The sequence below is a fragment of the Rhinolophus sinicus genome, linkage group LG16 (assembly GCF_036562045.2).
Source record: "Rhinolophus sinicus isolate RSC01 linkage group LG16, ASM3656204v1, whole genome shotgun sequence".
NCBI classification, from domain to species: domain Eukaryota; kingdom Metazoa; phylum Chordata; class Mammalia; order Chiroptera; family Rhinolophidae; genus Rhinolophus; species Rhinolophus sinicus.
Window position 1 is genome coordinate 36,078,576 of NC_133765.1, and position 16,451 is coordinate 36,095,026.

Below are 16,451 nucleotides of genomic sequence, written 5' to 3' on the forward strand. Positions count from 1 at the left end.
TATGAAATAGGCAAGTCCACAGAGATAGAAAACTGACTGAGGGCTGGGGAATGGGGAGGGGGAGCAATGGAAAGGTTCTAGAAGTCGACGGAGGTGCTGGTTGCACAACACTGCGAATGTACTAAATGCCACTGAACAGATCGCTCACTGAAAGATGATTCATTTTACGTTATGTGAATTTTACCTCTACAAATTACTAAGTAAAAAGCTAATGACGGGACTGAAAACTGTGCCACCACTTTGGAAAACAGTCTGGCACTTCTGGGCAAAGATGGAAGATGCACGTGCCAGGACCAGCAGTCCCACCCTCCTTGCGGGTCTGAGAGAGACTCAGGCACGTGCACTCCGGGGCCCAGGGCCAAGAGTGTTCACAGCCCAGAACTAAGATGCCTGCAGCCCACAGCCCCATCAATCGGACGGCTCAACTGTGACAGCTTCATGGAATATTATACAGCTAAGAAAATGGGGTGGGCTTATTGCAAAGACATGGACGGATCTCACAAAATAAAGGGAAACAGGAACAGCAAGACAAAAAGAAAACAGATTATGTGTCTTCGTCCATCCAGGCTGGGCTGCTATAACAAAGTAGCACAAACTGGGTGGCTTATTAACAACACACACTTATTTCTCCCAGTCGGGAGGCTGGAAGTCTGAGGTCAGGGTGCCAGCGTGGGTGGGTGCGCACCCTCTTCCTGGGGGCAGACTTCTTGATGTGTCCTCACATGGCAGAAGGGGCGAGGGAGCTTGGTGGGGTCTCTTCTCTAAGGGCACGAATCCCACTCATGACACCTGATGTCATGACCACATCCCCTCCCAAAGGCCCCACCTCCTAATACCGTCCCCGTGGAGATTAGAACGTCAACATAGGAATTCGGGGGAGGCAGGGACATACATTCAGCACTGAGATTCCATTCAAGTAAAGTTCAGAATCAGAAGAAACTAACCCAGGGCGTAGGAGGCAGACAGGGAGCAACAGGATGCAGAGCAAAGCAGGCTGGGACCGAGCGTCGTTTCCTCCGCAGGGGCTTCTGGGGGCAGATGAGGTTCTGCTTTTTAATCTGGGTATGATCACCCAGGTATTCATTTTAGTTATTCATTTAACTTCACGTGTCTTGGGTACTTTCCTTGAAGTGCCTTCAAGGAAATAGTCAATTATTGTGACAATTTCACATATGAATAAGAAATCAAAGACTCCAAATTGAAACTGCGAGGTGGTGCCTGCAGCAAATGGAATCCGGGGCCTGAAAACAAGCAGTTGAAGGGAGTCCCAAGGACTAGAAAGGCCTTTCAAAGGTGCCAAGGGATTCCAGCTGCAATCGGCTGAGCCAAGGAAAGCCAGGATGACCTCCACCCACCGGCCAAAAGGCCAGATAGGACCAGGGTGAACAGGTACAAGAATTTCTGCAAGGATCAGTGTGGTGGGTGCGCATGCAAAAAGCTCCCATCTGCCACTCCCGCGGGCCACCTCACCAGACAGGTCCTGGCACCCAGGGCCCAGCACCTCTCCAGCTCAGAGGATGAAGCAGGCTTCGACCCAGCCCATGGCCCGTCGTGCTTCGTCACGCTTCCTCGGCGGAGCTGGGTTAATTCTCAGACGGGGGGGCCTGGAGGGGAGGCAGTCTGGCCGAGGCAGGCCTCAGAGGACCAGGAGTCTGAGCTAGGAAAGTCAGGAAGCAAGTGGAGAAAAGGCTGAGGGTGTTGTGGGGGGGGAGGCAAACTGGCCCTGGGGTCCGGGTCCTGGCCCACTGTGGGGCGTGGCTGCCAGACTTGGGAGGAGTCCAGACACCACCCAAGTCAGCCAGGAGAGCTCTCTCCCATCTGACTCGCACAAGGAGACTTTTGTGTAGGAGGAATCTGTCAGAGAAAATGTGCACTCATGAGGAAACAATAAGACAAATCCAAAGCGAGGGACATTCTGCCGAAAAACACCAGCCTGGCCCCCTCACAGATGCCCACATCCGGAAAGACCCAGGAAAAAGAAGAGGCTGGAGGCTGGTCTAGATTAAAGGGGAAAACAAGACAAGGCGACCAGACACAGGACGTGATCCTGGACTGAAAAATAAACATGAAACACTGCTAGAAAAGGTGCTATTGGGACGGTAAGGGAACATGGATGTGGACCGAGTGTGAAATCAAAGAGGGACTCATATGCGCCTTCCTGAGTGTAACCCTGTGATTACAAAGAACAGCTTTGTCCTGAAAACACACAGGCAGCAGTATTCTGGGGTGAGATGTCATCGTGTCTGCAAGCAGCTCTCAAGCGGCTCAGCAAGGCGAGAGAGACAGGGAGAGACAGGGAGAGACAGGCAGAGACAGGCAGAAAGACTGACCAGCAACGCAAACGCAGAGAGACTGTCAACACCCACGGGGCAGCGGAGAGGGCTGCACTGTTCTTGCAATTTTTCCAAAACTCAATTTTTCAAACTCAAGCCTCAGGGTGGGCAAAGAACACGTCTGCTGCTCTGCGGAGTGTTTTACAGGTTTGAAGCTCCCTCGTGGGCACGGCTGGTACATCCACACAGAGGAACAGCCCCAGTCATCCAGACGACCACTCAGAGCCACCCAGGTGACGGGAACATTTAGAGAAGAGATAACCGAGTGAGAAGAACAGCCACAGGAAAGTGGGCAAGGCCGGGTCCCGTTTCAGCACAGTGACGACAGACTAATCCTTGTATATGTATGTGTCTCCAAGGCCAAGACGACAACACAGCAAACACTTATGTGACACTTGCCGAGCTGTTATTCTAAGTGCCAACTCCTCCACCTTCATAAGAGCCCTATACAGAAGAGACTTTTTATGAGTTCCATCTTCAGAGGGGAAATGAGGCACAGAGAGGTTAAGTCACTTGCTGACGACACACAGCTAGGAAGTGGCAAAGCCAGGATTTGGACCTAAGCTCCTGGATGCCAAAACCCTGGCCAACAGCTGGAGAGAAGCCTGGGGATTTGAGAACTCCTCCCTGACCTTGACTGTGACATGCCAGGGCCATCTCATCGGCACCACCTTTGCCACCTTCCAGCTCCCCGCGTCCCAGTCTGCCCTACACCTCTCATCCAGGTGGAAGGTGCTCCCGTGAGCACCCAGGGCATGCGCTCAGCACACAAAGGGATTTTCTCAGAGGCCCCGGGGCCTGGCTGTCCAAGTGGGCCCCTCCCCACCACACCTCTGCACTGTCCTCGGCCAAGAAGGGTGTGCCCCAGGATTTGGGGCAAGGGCCAGCGGCTTGGCAGCCATTTGTCCGGGGTGGTCGCTGACAGGTGTGCTGCTCACATTGCAGAAGATGCCTCTTGGCTACGATTTCAGAGCAACCCTCGTATCTGTACGCGGAGAGGCTCTCATCCTTCGGTGCACACCCAGGACCCGCCCTCCTGGGGCAGACAAAGCCTGAACTCTGGCCCAGCCCAGCCCTGACACCTCTTCCAGGTATTAGAAAACACTTCCTCCCCGTCCTGCCACCAGGGTGTAGGCAGCAGGGGTGCCGAGGTGGAACCCGGGGCTTCTGCCTGAAGGACGACAGTTAATGCCTTGCTCCGGCTGGTGCTCGGCCTCTTCCAAGCCCTGCTTCCGGGCCCATCTGGATCCACTCAGCATCCCACTTCCCCTGCTCGTCCGGGACACTCTGCCCTGCCATCACCCACGGTTAGTTGGCTCTGTGGTTATACAGAAATCCCTGCTCCCTCTGGACTTTGGTGTCCCCAAAGGAAAAATAAAAGATGTCACTAAGTAAAACCCAAGTTTTCAATCCAACCATCTGAGAGTTCAGAAAACTTTCTCTGATAAAAACAAGAAGTATTTTAAAAACAAGACTCCTCAACAAGTCTTGGATGGAGCCAAACAAAATAATCTCTAACCCTGTAATAGCAAGAGTCACTCAGACACAACGAGGAGATAAAACAAGGAAACTATTTGGGGGCCAAGGGCCCATCAACTGACCTGTCACCCTTTCCTACTTCTGCTGACATAAAAGAGGAACCAAGCATAAGAGCCAGGGGGCAAAGCATTCCAGGAAGAAGGAAGAGCCTGTGCCAAGACCCTGAGGCAGGAAAGCACATGGTACGTTGGAGGAAAAGAAAGGCCTGTGAGGCTGGAGCAGGGTAAGAGTGCTGAGGGTTGAAGCAGGCAGGGGCCCGTGAAGGAGGGCCTTACGCCGTGGGGCCAGATGGGTTTTATACAGTGTGCAAGAAGATCTTAATCAGGGTCATGAAATGACGCAGTCTTCCTTTTTAAAAGAGCACGCTAGCTGCAGCAGGGAGAAGTGACAGCAGAGTGGCACGGACAGGCAGGAGCTGGGACAGGAGAAGCCAGCGCGCTGAGGAAGCTCCTGCAGCCGGCAAGATGGGGGGCAGCTGAGTCTGGAGTGGGGCCGGTGCAGGGGGAGAGAAGCAGGCCCCATGTCCCTGCACAGGAATCACCACGTGCCACTGGTCACGAAGCTCCGTGTGAAACCAGCCTTGTCTTCTAAACCTCCACTCCGTGAATATTTGAGAACCTACGATTACGTGCTAGGCATCGTTCCAGGAGCTTGGGACACAGCAACAAACAAAGCCGTGGTCCCTGCCCTCACGGGCCCAACATCTTCCAGGGAAGAACTAGACAATAAACAATAAAAACGATGCACAGGCAAAACACATGATATCTCAGCGGGTGACGGGGCTACAGAAAAAACAAGGAGGGCTGGGGGGGCACAGGGGACCCAGGGAAGGAACCGGCAACATTAAAAAGGGGGTCGGGGTGGGCCTCGGAGAGCAGGTGAGATTTGAACAAAGCCTCGAGGAGGTGGGAGAGCGAAAAGATCAGGGGAGACAGTTGTGAGCAGAGGGGAGAGCTAAGGCAGAACATGTGTTGGTGTGTCTGAGGAATGGCCCGAAGACCAGTGTGCACAGTGGAGGGGAGGGCAGAAAGGGGTCGGCCCCGCCACCATGACTGAGGGGGGTGGGGCAGGCCCACCGTGGGGCTTTGAACAGAGTAGGACGGTGATCTGACTGCAGTTTTAACTGAGAAAACTCAGTTGGCTGGGGAGCAAAGGTAGGTACAGGAATCCAGGTGAGGCTGACAGCGCTTTGGACCAGGGCGGTAGCCACAGGTGTGGTTAGAGTCTGCATGTGTTTTGCAGATATGATGAATTGGGCGCTGGCCAGGGTGAGCTGCCTTTGACAGCCAAGTTGAGATATGGAGTTGGCCGTTGGAATTGGGGGGAAAGGTGTGGGCCGGGGATACCAATTTGGGAGTGGCCAGGACAAAGATGGCATTTACCAGGTGAGACTGGATGAGCCCACCCAGGGAATGTGGGAGCACCGAAAGGGTGTCCGAGCCCTGGGACACACCAGTGGCAAAAGCTCAGGGACAAGGAGGCAAAGGAAACTGGGAGCAGCCAGCCAATTACGCAGGAGGAAGACCAAGAGAAGGACATTTAAAGTGTCTCAAGAGTCTTTCCAGAAGCTTCAGAAAAGGTGGAAGGAAGCTCACCCTGAAGGCCAGGAAACAAACAAGGGTCGTGCCACTCCTGTTCCTCCCCCTTCTTCAGGGGGAGGCAATCGCTGGACAGGAAAAAACAGTGGGGTGAGGGAAAGGAAACAAGAAAACGAAGACAGCGAGCCTGGGGCCATGGGGTCCTGGGCCTCTGGGCTCGGGGAGACTCTGACTGACAGCTGCCCATCAGGATCAAACCGCCAACAACCTGGACATCCCAGCTCCTGGGCCCTTTAAGGCTCTAAAGCCAGAAAAACGAACTTTTCTGGGTTATTTAGTTTCTTTTCGCATTTCAGCTCCTGCCAGCCACTCCCAGGGCTCCTGGAGGCCAAGGTCACCTTTGAACAAGAGGGAGGAAGACGAGCTACATGAAAGGACTTCTCCTGTTGTGTTGCTCTGGTTTTGGGCAGAGCCGACGCCTGAACTCTGCACAATAAGTACGTTCATGAGGCTGAGGCTGCCAGGTCTTCATGGTGCAGACGGAGGCCGGGGCCCAAAGCTCCTTACACACGTTCTCTCATTCTCAGACTATCAAGAAGCGGGAGTTTGCCAGCATCTGCCTTGTGGCTGAAAGCAGCCCTGGGGGTGGCCGAGGACCCCTGGGGCCCCTCTGCTCCTGACCAAGGGGCACAGGAACACCCTTCTGGGCACTAATGACCACCCAGCGGGCCCACAGACATGGACAGGGCGACACGCCTGTGCCTGGCCCCCACTGGGACCCCGGCCCGCCCATGGGACACTCATCACTGAGCAAGTCCTCCACGCCGACTCCCTTCTGTCGGGGCCGCTAGAAGTCAGAGGCCAGAGCGACACAGTTCCAGGTAGCGGCGCTTAACCATGTCCCAGCTCATCACACTGAATCGCCCGGCGGAGGCACAGCAAGTAGTAGGCATTCTGGGAAGGGCCCAGAACTTTCTGTGGAATGGGAAATGCCAGGCACACTGAGCACACCCCTGGTGCCAGGCCCCAGGAAGGCCAGACCATGGCGGGGAACACCAGCACAGGTGTGCACACACACCAGCACAGGTGTGCATACATCGACATGTGCACGTGTGTCCCCGTGTGCAGTCGCGCACAGCAAGACATGGGCACACACATGTGTGTACACATGTCCTACATAACCACACACGTGCACGCACACATCACCCACATGTGCACGCATGTCCACGTGCACACATACACCAAGACACGTATGCACATGCCCCAGCATGTAGTCACATATACACATACACACACATCCCAACACAGGCTCACGGGTCACCAGTCACGCGTGCACAACTGGCACGTGTGCACGCATGTCAACACGAGAGCAGTCTGCACACAGGTACATGCATCAACACATGTGTGCACACATGCGTGCGCACGCGTGCGCACACACACACACACACACACACACACACTCATGAAGCCAGACAGAAGCAAATCCACCAGGAGCAAAGTAGGAAACAAAAATAAACTAGACTGAGGAAACTAAAAATAGCTGGTGTTTTTGGCTGTCGCCATGGAGCAAGTCGAAGTGGCCCTTGCACGTAATGGGAGTGGGCAGTGCCACAACAGGAAACAGGAAGGAAAACAGAACAGAACCTGCGAGCCGACAGAACGAGACCTCCCCCGAGAAGGAAGCACCCCGCAACCCTGGGCCACAGATCAACTCCACGGCTTGGCCTCCAAATACCCTGTTTCCCAAAAATAAGATCTAGCTGGACCATTAGCTCTACTGCGTCTTTTGGAGCAAAAATTAATATAAGACCCGGTATAATATAATATAATATAATATAATATAATATAATATAATAGCCCGTCTTATTTTAATATAAGACCAGGAATATGACATATGATAGGATAGGATAGGACAGGATATAACATAATATGATATAATATAATATGATACCGGGTCTTATATTAATTTTTGCTCCAAAAGACGCATTAGAGTTGATGGTCCGGCTAGGTCTTATTTTGGGGGAAAGACGGTATCAAGTCAAGCCGCTGGGAAACACAGAGGGCAGGGAAGGCAGGGGCTCGGGCAGGCTCCCAGGTTGAAATCCTGGTCCTCCCTCCTTAGCTGTGTGGCCTGGGGCAACTGACCTGACCACTCTGTGCCTCCCTTTCCCTCTCCCTCAACAAAACAAGGCAACAGTCACTGTTTAGATACTAACCAGAAATGAGTTAATACACATGAAACACTTAGGACAGTGTCTGGCATCCTAAGCGCCCGTTACTGTTATCTGTGAACCCTCACCTTTTCATTGATGAGCAGAGATTTGCCAAAGGCAAATGTTTACACAAGGCAACAGAGACAGGGTGTGGCTCTCCCTGGGGGAGGAGGGGACAAAACAGAGTCTGAGGCTGGGCCAGTGGTGAGGATAAGGAAACAACCGACCTCCTCCGAGTGCTTACCACCTGGGGACTCCCTTCCAGGAGCCCCAGCCTGGCCCTCAGGGCCACCACAGTGACAGCCACAGTACAGACCCTGCCCTAGCAGACTTCCATGCTCCTGGGGGAGAAAGAAAACACACAAATAAACATACAACATAATGGGGGCGACTTCTAGGGAAGTAAGGGGTAAGTTACACAGATATCTAGGGGATGAGCCTTCCGGGCAGAGGGGAAAGCAAGCCAGGACTCTGAGGTAGGACCAGGCGGGGTGGGCTCAAGGACCATCAAGAAGATGAGCGTGGAGAGTGAGCAGGTGGGTGACAGGGGCCAGAGCTTGGGGGCCTTCAAGCCATTGAAAGGACTTTGGTGTTCACTCGGAGTGAGATGGGAACCTCCAAGGGCTGTGAGTGAAGAGGGCACATGATCTGAGGAGAGTTTTAACAAGATCCCTCTGGCTGTCTACGGAGACCAGAGATGAGACCACGGCACTAGTCCAAGCAGCAGATGGGGAGGCTGAAGGGGCGGGGTGTTGAGAAGGGGTCAGAGCCTGGATATGCTCTCAAGGTCAAGCCAATAGGCTCTACTGATGAACCAGATATAGGGTTATCAGAAAAACGTGTTCAGTTAGAATGACCCAAGGCTTTTGCCTCTACACTTGGAGGGATACATGGAGGTGTGACTCATTGACAGGGGGAACAGGTGGCAGAAGCCTTCAGTAGTAGCTGGAAGAATTAGTGGACAAAGCACCCAAGGCTGATTCCAACCCAAAACCCGACTTAAAGACAGCAGAGGGGACTCGGGACATGGGAGTAGGCCACAAGGCCAGACACGCGAGTCACTTCCCCTGTGGCCCAACAGCAGTGAGGGGACCCTCCTACTGTCCACCAGCTGGGGCCTCCCCTAGTGGGCCAGAGACACACAGTAACTCAAAAACGTACCCCCAGAGGTCTGGACCGGGCCTTCATTGGCTATTCAAGTCCAGAGGGCCTCGCATGGCAGGCTCAGTTCCAGGCGGTGGATACAGGAGTCCTTGCCCTCCCTGGGTCTGTCGCTGGGACATTTCCTCTCTGTCTCTCTCCCTTTGTCTCTCTCTCTCTCTCACACGCACACACATACACCAGCAAGGTCACCTGGGGCAAATGACTCTCTTAAGCTTGTTTCCTAACTGTCCATGACAATGATGATGATGAGGAGGAGGAGGAGGATGACGAGACGTGTCTCAGAATTCTCCCAGCACAGAGAGGCTCTGAACGCGGCCAGGCACACAGCGATTCGCGATTACGTTCCTTGGCCCATTAGGGCTTCACACCAGGGAAGAAATGAGTCTCACTTCTTCCCCAAGGCCTCTCCCAGCGAGTTCAGGACGCGGGCTCCGCACCATACCTCCTGAGTTGGTGCCTAATTCGTCTGGCCATTCCTTGGGGAAAACTATAATTCACTACTAATTTTTAATTAAATGCATAATACATGGAAACACTCTTTGTTTAAGTTTACTTGGGCCACAACCCCAGGCCCCTCCCATCTCCCTTGAGACTAACCACTTTTGTCAGTCTGGTGCGCACACTTTCACACCTTTTTCTGAGTTTTCACATGCACTAATATCAACCCACTGAAAATACAGAATATTGTTTTGCGGATTTTTTTTTAAAGGCATATATAGCACTGGAGCTTTTCTCAACTAGCAATTTTTGGCAACCTATCCACACTAAAACACTCGTATCTAGTGCCTTCTTTTTAACTTTTGCCTAGAAATCCACTAGATGAAGCACTCCCACTTTATTTTCTATGACCCAGATTTGGCGATCAGGGCTCCTGCCCACCGCTGCCACGCTGCGTAAACGACACTGCTGTCAACCTCTGCTGTGCCTCAGTTTCCTCATATGCAGGAAGGAGAAGGACGACCACCTCCACCTATTTCATAAGGCTGTGGCAGATTCAAATGAGAAACCAGGTACTCCCAGGGCATTGCCACACACCTGTAATTGCCTTTGTACTTAATAACCTTGCCAGAAACAAACTAGATCTGACCCCTATCTCAGACAGAGGTGAAATAACCGGCCTGAGGCCCCCAGCTGGCACACGGCACAACTGGGTCTGCAACCCTGGGCTCCAGAACTGACAGGAGTTGCAAACCTCATCATCTCTCTCCTCGACCCCACCAGTAACCTGAGAAGTGTAAATCAAACCCATCAGAGCAACCAAAACAATAGATGATGACAATAAATGAGTCATCTCCAGTGATGGCAGAGACATGGGGGAAGTGGCTACTTTCATACTCGTTGGTAGAAGTATAAATGCTAGAGCTTTTCAGAAGGGCAACTTGGCGGTAACTGTCAAAATTCAAACCATATGGTTGTTTGTGACAGAGAAAATTATCAGTCAATAGAGAAACAGGTAAATAATAAAGCGTATGGCCATTCAAAGGCATACCATGAAGCAGTGAAAAAAAACTGCTACATTTCTATGTCCTGACATGGAAAAAGCTTCAAGCGATATCACTGAATGGAAAAGCAAGCTGCAGGATATTTGTACATAGTAGAGTTCAATTTATACAAAACTATGTATTAATGTGCATAAGTATGTGTTCGTGATGTATATATTGATCAAGGTCTAGAAAGATACACGCCAATGATGGTGGTCCTGAGGAGAATAAAATGAGGGGAAAATTTCTCTTTATTTCTCCATTTGAATTTTTTTTTACAAGCAAGTATTCTCGTCTTTTATATATAGACTTCTTTAAGTAGTGAAAAAAAAACATAAAAACAAAAATTAAAGCACAGGCCTCCCCTTCAAGTTGGACATGGACATGTGTCGCCAAAGAACACACCAGCGGGCAGCGCCTCCCTCTCCTAGCATCCCACCAGCTCGGTCCCCTGAACACAGGCACTGTTCTTCCATGGGAAGGTTCTTGGCCGGGGCTCAGCGGGGCTGTCCAAGAAGTGGCTGCGATGGGCTGGGCTTGCTTTCCTGCCTTCACGCCACTCAGCCCCAGACCAATCGCCTTTGGGATAGTCACGTAGATGCTGGGTGCCTCTCACTCCACTTTAAGCCCAGAAATCCTAGCTCAGCTCCAGGACAGCTGAGGACGATGGTGCTTTCCTCTTTGGAAGCCCAGAGAAGTGGGAAATTAGGTGTGTGTACACACACACACACACACACACACACACACCTGACATCCTTAACCTGATCCAGTGAAAGACACCCTGAAATAAGCCCAAGAATGACAGGGCTGACAAGCTTCTTCACTGGCTGTAAAACCCACCCACCCCCACCCTCCAAGGCAACAGGCTCTCTCACCAGGTTTCTGCCATCTGAGTGACAGTCTCTCCATGGTGCACATGGCACAGAAACCATGCAATCAGCGGGCATTTACAAAAGGCTTTCACTGAGATAAAGCTCTCTCGTGGCTACTTTAGACAGTGTAACAGACATATCCCCCTTGGCTGCCATGGGAAAGAAAGAAGCGGTTTGGCGTTCTGAGGTTTCCCCACACAAGTTTTTTCCCCTGCCAATCTCAGAGGACACACAAAAAAAAAAAACCTCAAGAGGAACTCAGTACTCAGTGTCACCATCAGACGGGATCTCCTTGCAATCAGATTACAGGAATTAACGGGGCAAGATTTGAAAACCAGAAGAAAAAAAAAAGACATAGCGTGGCCAAGATGACTCAAGACAACTGCTCCCCCAAAGTCCTTAAGAAAAGCCTAACATTGCCCCATCTTTAACGCGGCTGAGTCCCAAGATATGTCAGTTAGGTCTAAGCAGAAGGAGCCTTCATTCATTCACTCATTCACTCATTCACTTCCCAAGTATCCTGTGCATGGGGCACAGACAGGAAATGTGCACAACTCCCCCCATTCTTAAGAAACTTGCCTAAAGCAGCAGCTACTGGCCAAAGAGAAGTCAACTAGCAAGTGACAATATCCACCTCCATTTCAGCTCTGTGTCTGGCTGGATCTTGGGCAAGAGTGAGCCTCTGTTCTCCCTCATGCCCCCGCAGGTGCTGGCTCTGGCTCAGAGCTCTGGGCAGCTTTACGGTTAAGTCTGAGCCTCTTCAATCTCCGGGTCCCACAGTAATTCGGGCTCATTCAAACAGGCCGCCCAGCCACACAGGGCAGGATCTCACGGTCTGAAGGCCAGCTGACTGCCAGCCTTTATTTTCTCCCTGCTTAAAGGGGCAGTGCTGTGAAAGATTAAGGTCCGAGGACAGCCCTCACTCAGGCTGTGGGCTTTCCAGGACCCTGCTTCTCGGCCATGGGCTCGCGCCTGCCTCTGCATATATCTGGGGACAAAAGCGGCTTATCCTTTCCGACGTGCATCAGGAAGGCAGTGGGGCGTAGGACACAGCAGCACTCTGCCTGAGAAGGGGTTTCTATGCGGAGACTCTGGACGCCCGAGTGAGTCTCAGACGCACGCACGTGAACGCGTTGGGTTCCTGTCGTCCTGAGCTCAGCAACAGGCAAACTGCAGCCCTAGTTTTAGCTGACCGCAGTAGTGTGAACGCGCTGCTGGGCTCCCGGGGCAGCACCACAACGTGGCCACAACTCCGGGCCCGTGTCAGGCCGCAAAACCCTTAGGGTGAGGTCGGACCCCGGGGTTGTCTCTCATTCAGGCCTCCCCAACCCTGGCCTCCAGCAAACTCCCTAGGTGGCCCCCTTGGCCCCCAACCTCCGCCTGTGTCGGGGAGGGTACGCGGAGGTGGGCCGCTGCCGCCCCATGCGCTCCCCGGAGCCCAGGCGCTCCGGCCCTCTCGGCGCCCAGCGCCCTCCAGACCCCTGCCGGCGCCCCTCACCCACCTTGTAGACTTGCTGCTTGATGATGGAGGGCAACGTCACGATCATGACGGCGCCCAGCACCGCGCACAGCAGCCCGGTGCAGCCCAGCGCCGCGACCACCCAGCGCGCTCTGACGCGGCTGCCCATCACTGTGCGCCCCCGTGCTCACACGGCCCTCGCTCGCCGGGCTCCGCGCCTTCGGGTGACGGGCTTGAGGGCACAGGCGACAGAGGCGGGGACTCGGGCCGCAGAGGCACAGCGGGCCTCGGACAACAGGGAACGAAGGAGCGGGCCGGCAGGTGGCCAGCGGTTTTATGCGCCATTGCGCCGCCGGACCGCCCCCGGGACGCCCTGTGCACCGGGATTCGGGCAGACGCCTGCAGGCGAACGGCGGTGGGGCGGGGCCTGAGCGGGCGGGGGCAGGGTCGGGGGCAGGACGCAGATCGGATGGTCCGAGGAGGCGGTGCCACCACTCCCCCGCTTCCGTTTCCTCGGGGGTGTTGTAGCTCGGGCCCCGAGGACCGCGCGCCAGGATATCGGTTGAGCGAGGCTCCCCTCCCCCTCCTTTAACTTCTTTCTCTCCTCACTCCCACGTGGTCCCCTCTCACCCCTTTCCCTGCCCACCCCCCATCTTCTTCCCCTCCTCTTCTGTCTCCCTCCCCTCCTCCCCTTCCCTCCTTCCCCCTTAGGCGCCCCTGCTTTTCCTCCCCTCCCACTTCCTCTGTCGTGACCCTCACGGTTCACTTTTACAGTAGGAGTTTCCCAACAGCGACAGACACACACACACACACACACACACACACACACACACACTATTCTAGCTTCACTCTTCCTGGAACGAGCCTAGGACTCCTGACTCTGGGTGTTGTACACCCTTGACTAGGAATTGTGTTCCTCCAGTTTTCTGACTGGCTCCTTCCTTCACAACTGCTGGGCCACCTTATCGGCAAGCCTCCCTGCCACCCTGTGTAAAACGAGATAGCACCAGCTCTCCCAGCGCACCCCCTCACCCTTATCCTGAGCGCCACCTGGCATGTTAGGCTTTCATTTTTTCTTTGCATTCTGACCATGACCCCTAGAAAGCTGCTACGGGCAGACGCTTTGTCTCTGCAGGCGGTGCCCTGTCCCCAGCAGCTAGAACACTGCCTGGAAGGGAACACACACTAAACAGAAGGAACCAAGGAGGAGCCTTCTAGGTGCCGCCCAAGCTAAGGGCCTTGCATGAGTAGCTCCAGTTACAGATAAGGGAATAGGCACACAGGTTAAGTCAACAAATCTAAGTTTCTGCTTTCTAATGAATGATGGATAACTGCAGATAGCAAGGTCTCCAGGAAAATCAAACAGATGGGCACTTGCTCCCTCCCCTATAGTCCCCCATGCCCCCACCTGGCCTGCCTGCAGCCCCCCAGCCACATTGAGTTCTGGACCCCATACAGGCCCATCCCCTCATTCTCTAGGTGGGTTTACGGAAAGGACAAGGGACTCCTGGGTTACATGGTGATGGGAGGGCAGTGTCCCCGATGCCTGGGTAAGGCAGGCCAGTCCCTGAGGGCTCAGAGCAAAGCCTTCTAAAACTCTTATTCAATCCTGGAAGGAAGCAGCCTTCTTCCAGCCCCATCCTTAAGCAACATGTCCTGGCCTGAGTCGGTATTTATTGAGCACCTACTACGTGCTGGCCAGAGAGCCTTTCCTGGCCCTCTTCTCCCCTCAGGAGACCCAACCTTGTCCAGGGTGCTAGGAGCAGGGCCCACCTCTGACCTACTTCAGGGCAGCTAGGGCGAAGCTGTGGTGTTAGGTTCCAAGAAATCCATACTCCAGAGTTTCCCACCCCAGAGTCCTGGGGCAAGAGGCTTGGCCCTCTCTGTACCTCAGTTTCCTCAACTGTCAAATGGGGGATAACAAGGGCCTCTCTCTCCAAGGGCTGCTGTGAGGATTAAGTGAGTTGGGAAACTGCAACAATGCTAGTATATAGCATCTAGTACATACTCAATAAAGATGTGAAGTCATCAATTAGCTAATTAATTCATTAGTCAAGTAACTCATTGATTAATTAACGTATTTCATTGAATTCCTTAAGACCTTCAACAGTCATCAGCTATGGGGATCGTTGTATGTATGTATGTATGTATTTAATGTAGTTCTTGGGACTTAACCAATTACTAAAATCTGGGATCTGCTCTGGCCCTGAACCCCCTTCCTCGATGCCCATTCTCCCTTGTCAAAGAACGACTCTCCTTGACCATCTCACCCAGTCTAACTTTTATTTATTACCAAGTCTTCAAGGTCCAAATGTACGTGGTACTTACCCAAGACTGCCCCAAGGCCACGGTGGGAGGGCCCTTGTGTCACACCACGCTGCCACTTGACAAGAGAGAAGGGCAGAGATGAAAGGATGTTTGGCACACAGGACCAGCCATGACCTCGATGCGATGAAGGCACGTCTGATGTCAGGGGACAGGGGCCCCTAAGAAGGGGAAAAGAGACTTCGTCATGTTCTGGAGCGAGACCTCGCTGGGCTGAGCACAGACAAGGACCCAGGAAGAAAAGAGAGACTAATGATAGTAAAATACCAACACTGATGTCAGAGACAGGCTGCAAAAGGCACGGCGGATGGCGTTTTTCCTCAGCTCCAAACCCCGCCGTGGTCAGAGACAGAGAGTGAGTGCTGCCAAGATGGGAAGAAATCGGAACCCTCTTACACTGCTGGGGGGCTGTACCGTGTTGCAGCCACTGTAGAAAACAGTCTGGAAAACAGCTCCTCAAAAGGCTAAACCTCTGGTTCCCGGAGGACCCAGCAGGTCCACTCCTAGGTATATACAAGAGAAATGAAAACTATGTCCACGCAAACATTTGTACACGAATGCTCTTTACAGCCCTATTCACAGTAGCCAAAAGGTGGAAACAACCTAAATGTCCATTAACTGATGAACAGATAAATAAAATATGGAATATCACACAGTGGAATATATGATCCAGCCATAAAAAGGGAATGAAGTGCTATACCTGCTACACCCTGGATGAGCCTTGGAAACATCACCTTGCGTGAAAGAAGCCAGGTACAAAAGACCACGCATTGGGCAGCCAGATGGCTCAGATCGCTCCGTTGGTTAGAGCTCGAGCTCTGAACAACAGGGTTGCCGGTTCGATTCCCACATGGGCCAGTGAGCTGCGTCCTCCACAACTAGATTGAAGACAACGAACTGCCACTGAGCTCCCAGAGGGGTGGCCGGATGGCTCAGTTGGTTAGAGCGCGAGCTCTTAACAAGGTTGCCAGTTCAATTCCCGCAAAGGATGGTGGGCTGTGCCCCCTGCAACTAACTGGACTCGGAGCTGAGCTGCACCTTCCACAACTAGATTGAAGGACAACAACTTGGAGCTGATGGGCCTGGAGAAACACACTGTTCCCCAATATTCCCCAATACAATTTTTTTTAAAACACCACATATCGTATGACCCCATTTATAGGAAAGGTCCCGAACAGGGAAAGCCATAGAGACAGAAAGCAGATTAGGTTTCCCTGGGCTGGGAGGAGGGAGAATCAGGAATGACTGCTGAGGGGCACAAGGCTTCTTTCTGGGCTGATGAAAATGTTCTAAAATTGATTGTGGTGGTGGTTGCACAACTCTGTAAATATACTAAAATCCACTGAATTGTATGCTTTAAATGAGTGAATTGTATCTGATAAGAATTACATGTCAAAAAAGCTGTTATAAAAAAACACCACCACAATGCTTTCCTGTGGCTCCTACCTGAGTAAAAGCCAAGTTCTCCCACAACCCACAAAGCCACCCGCATCTCCCTAACCTCCTGATTTCCCCCCCCACCCCCAC

At 52.8% G+C, this 16,451-nt stretch overlaps 1 protein-coding gene across 6 annotated transcripts in view; it reads right to left on the reverse strand.

Annotated features, from left to right (window-relative positions):
- Window positions 1-13,021, reverse strand: part of SCARB1 (scavenger receptor class B member 1) — a 63,234-nt gene extending 50,213 nt beyond the window's left edge. For 5 of the 6 annotated variants that reach the window (XM_019748757.2, XM_074321687.1, XM_019748756.2 and 2 more), the window contains exon 1: window positions 12,643-13,013. In XM_019748757.2, coding sequence (XP_019604316.2) covers window positions 12,643-12,768 — 126 coding nt within the window. In that variant the 5' untranslated portion in view covers window positions 12,769-13,013. Of the gene's footprint in view, window positions 1-12,642 lie in introns of all 6 variants that reach the window. The other variant, XM_019748754.2, reaches the window with a different exon arrangement.
- Window positions 13,022-16,451: the final 3,430 nt, after the last annotated feature.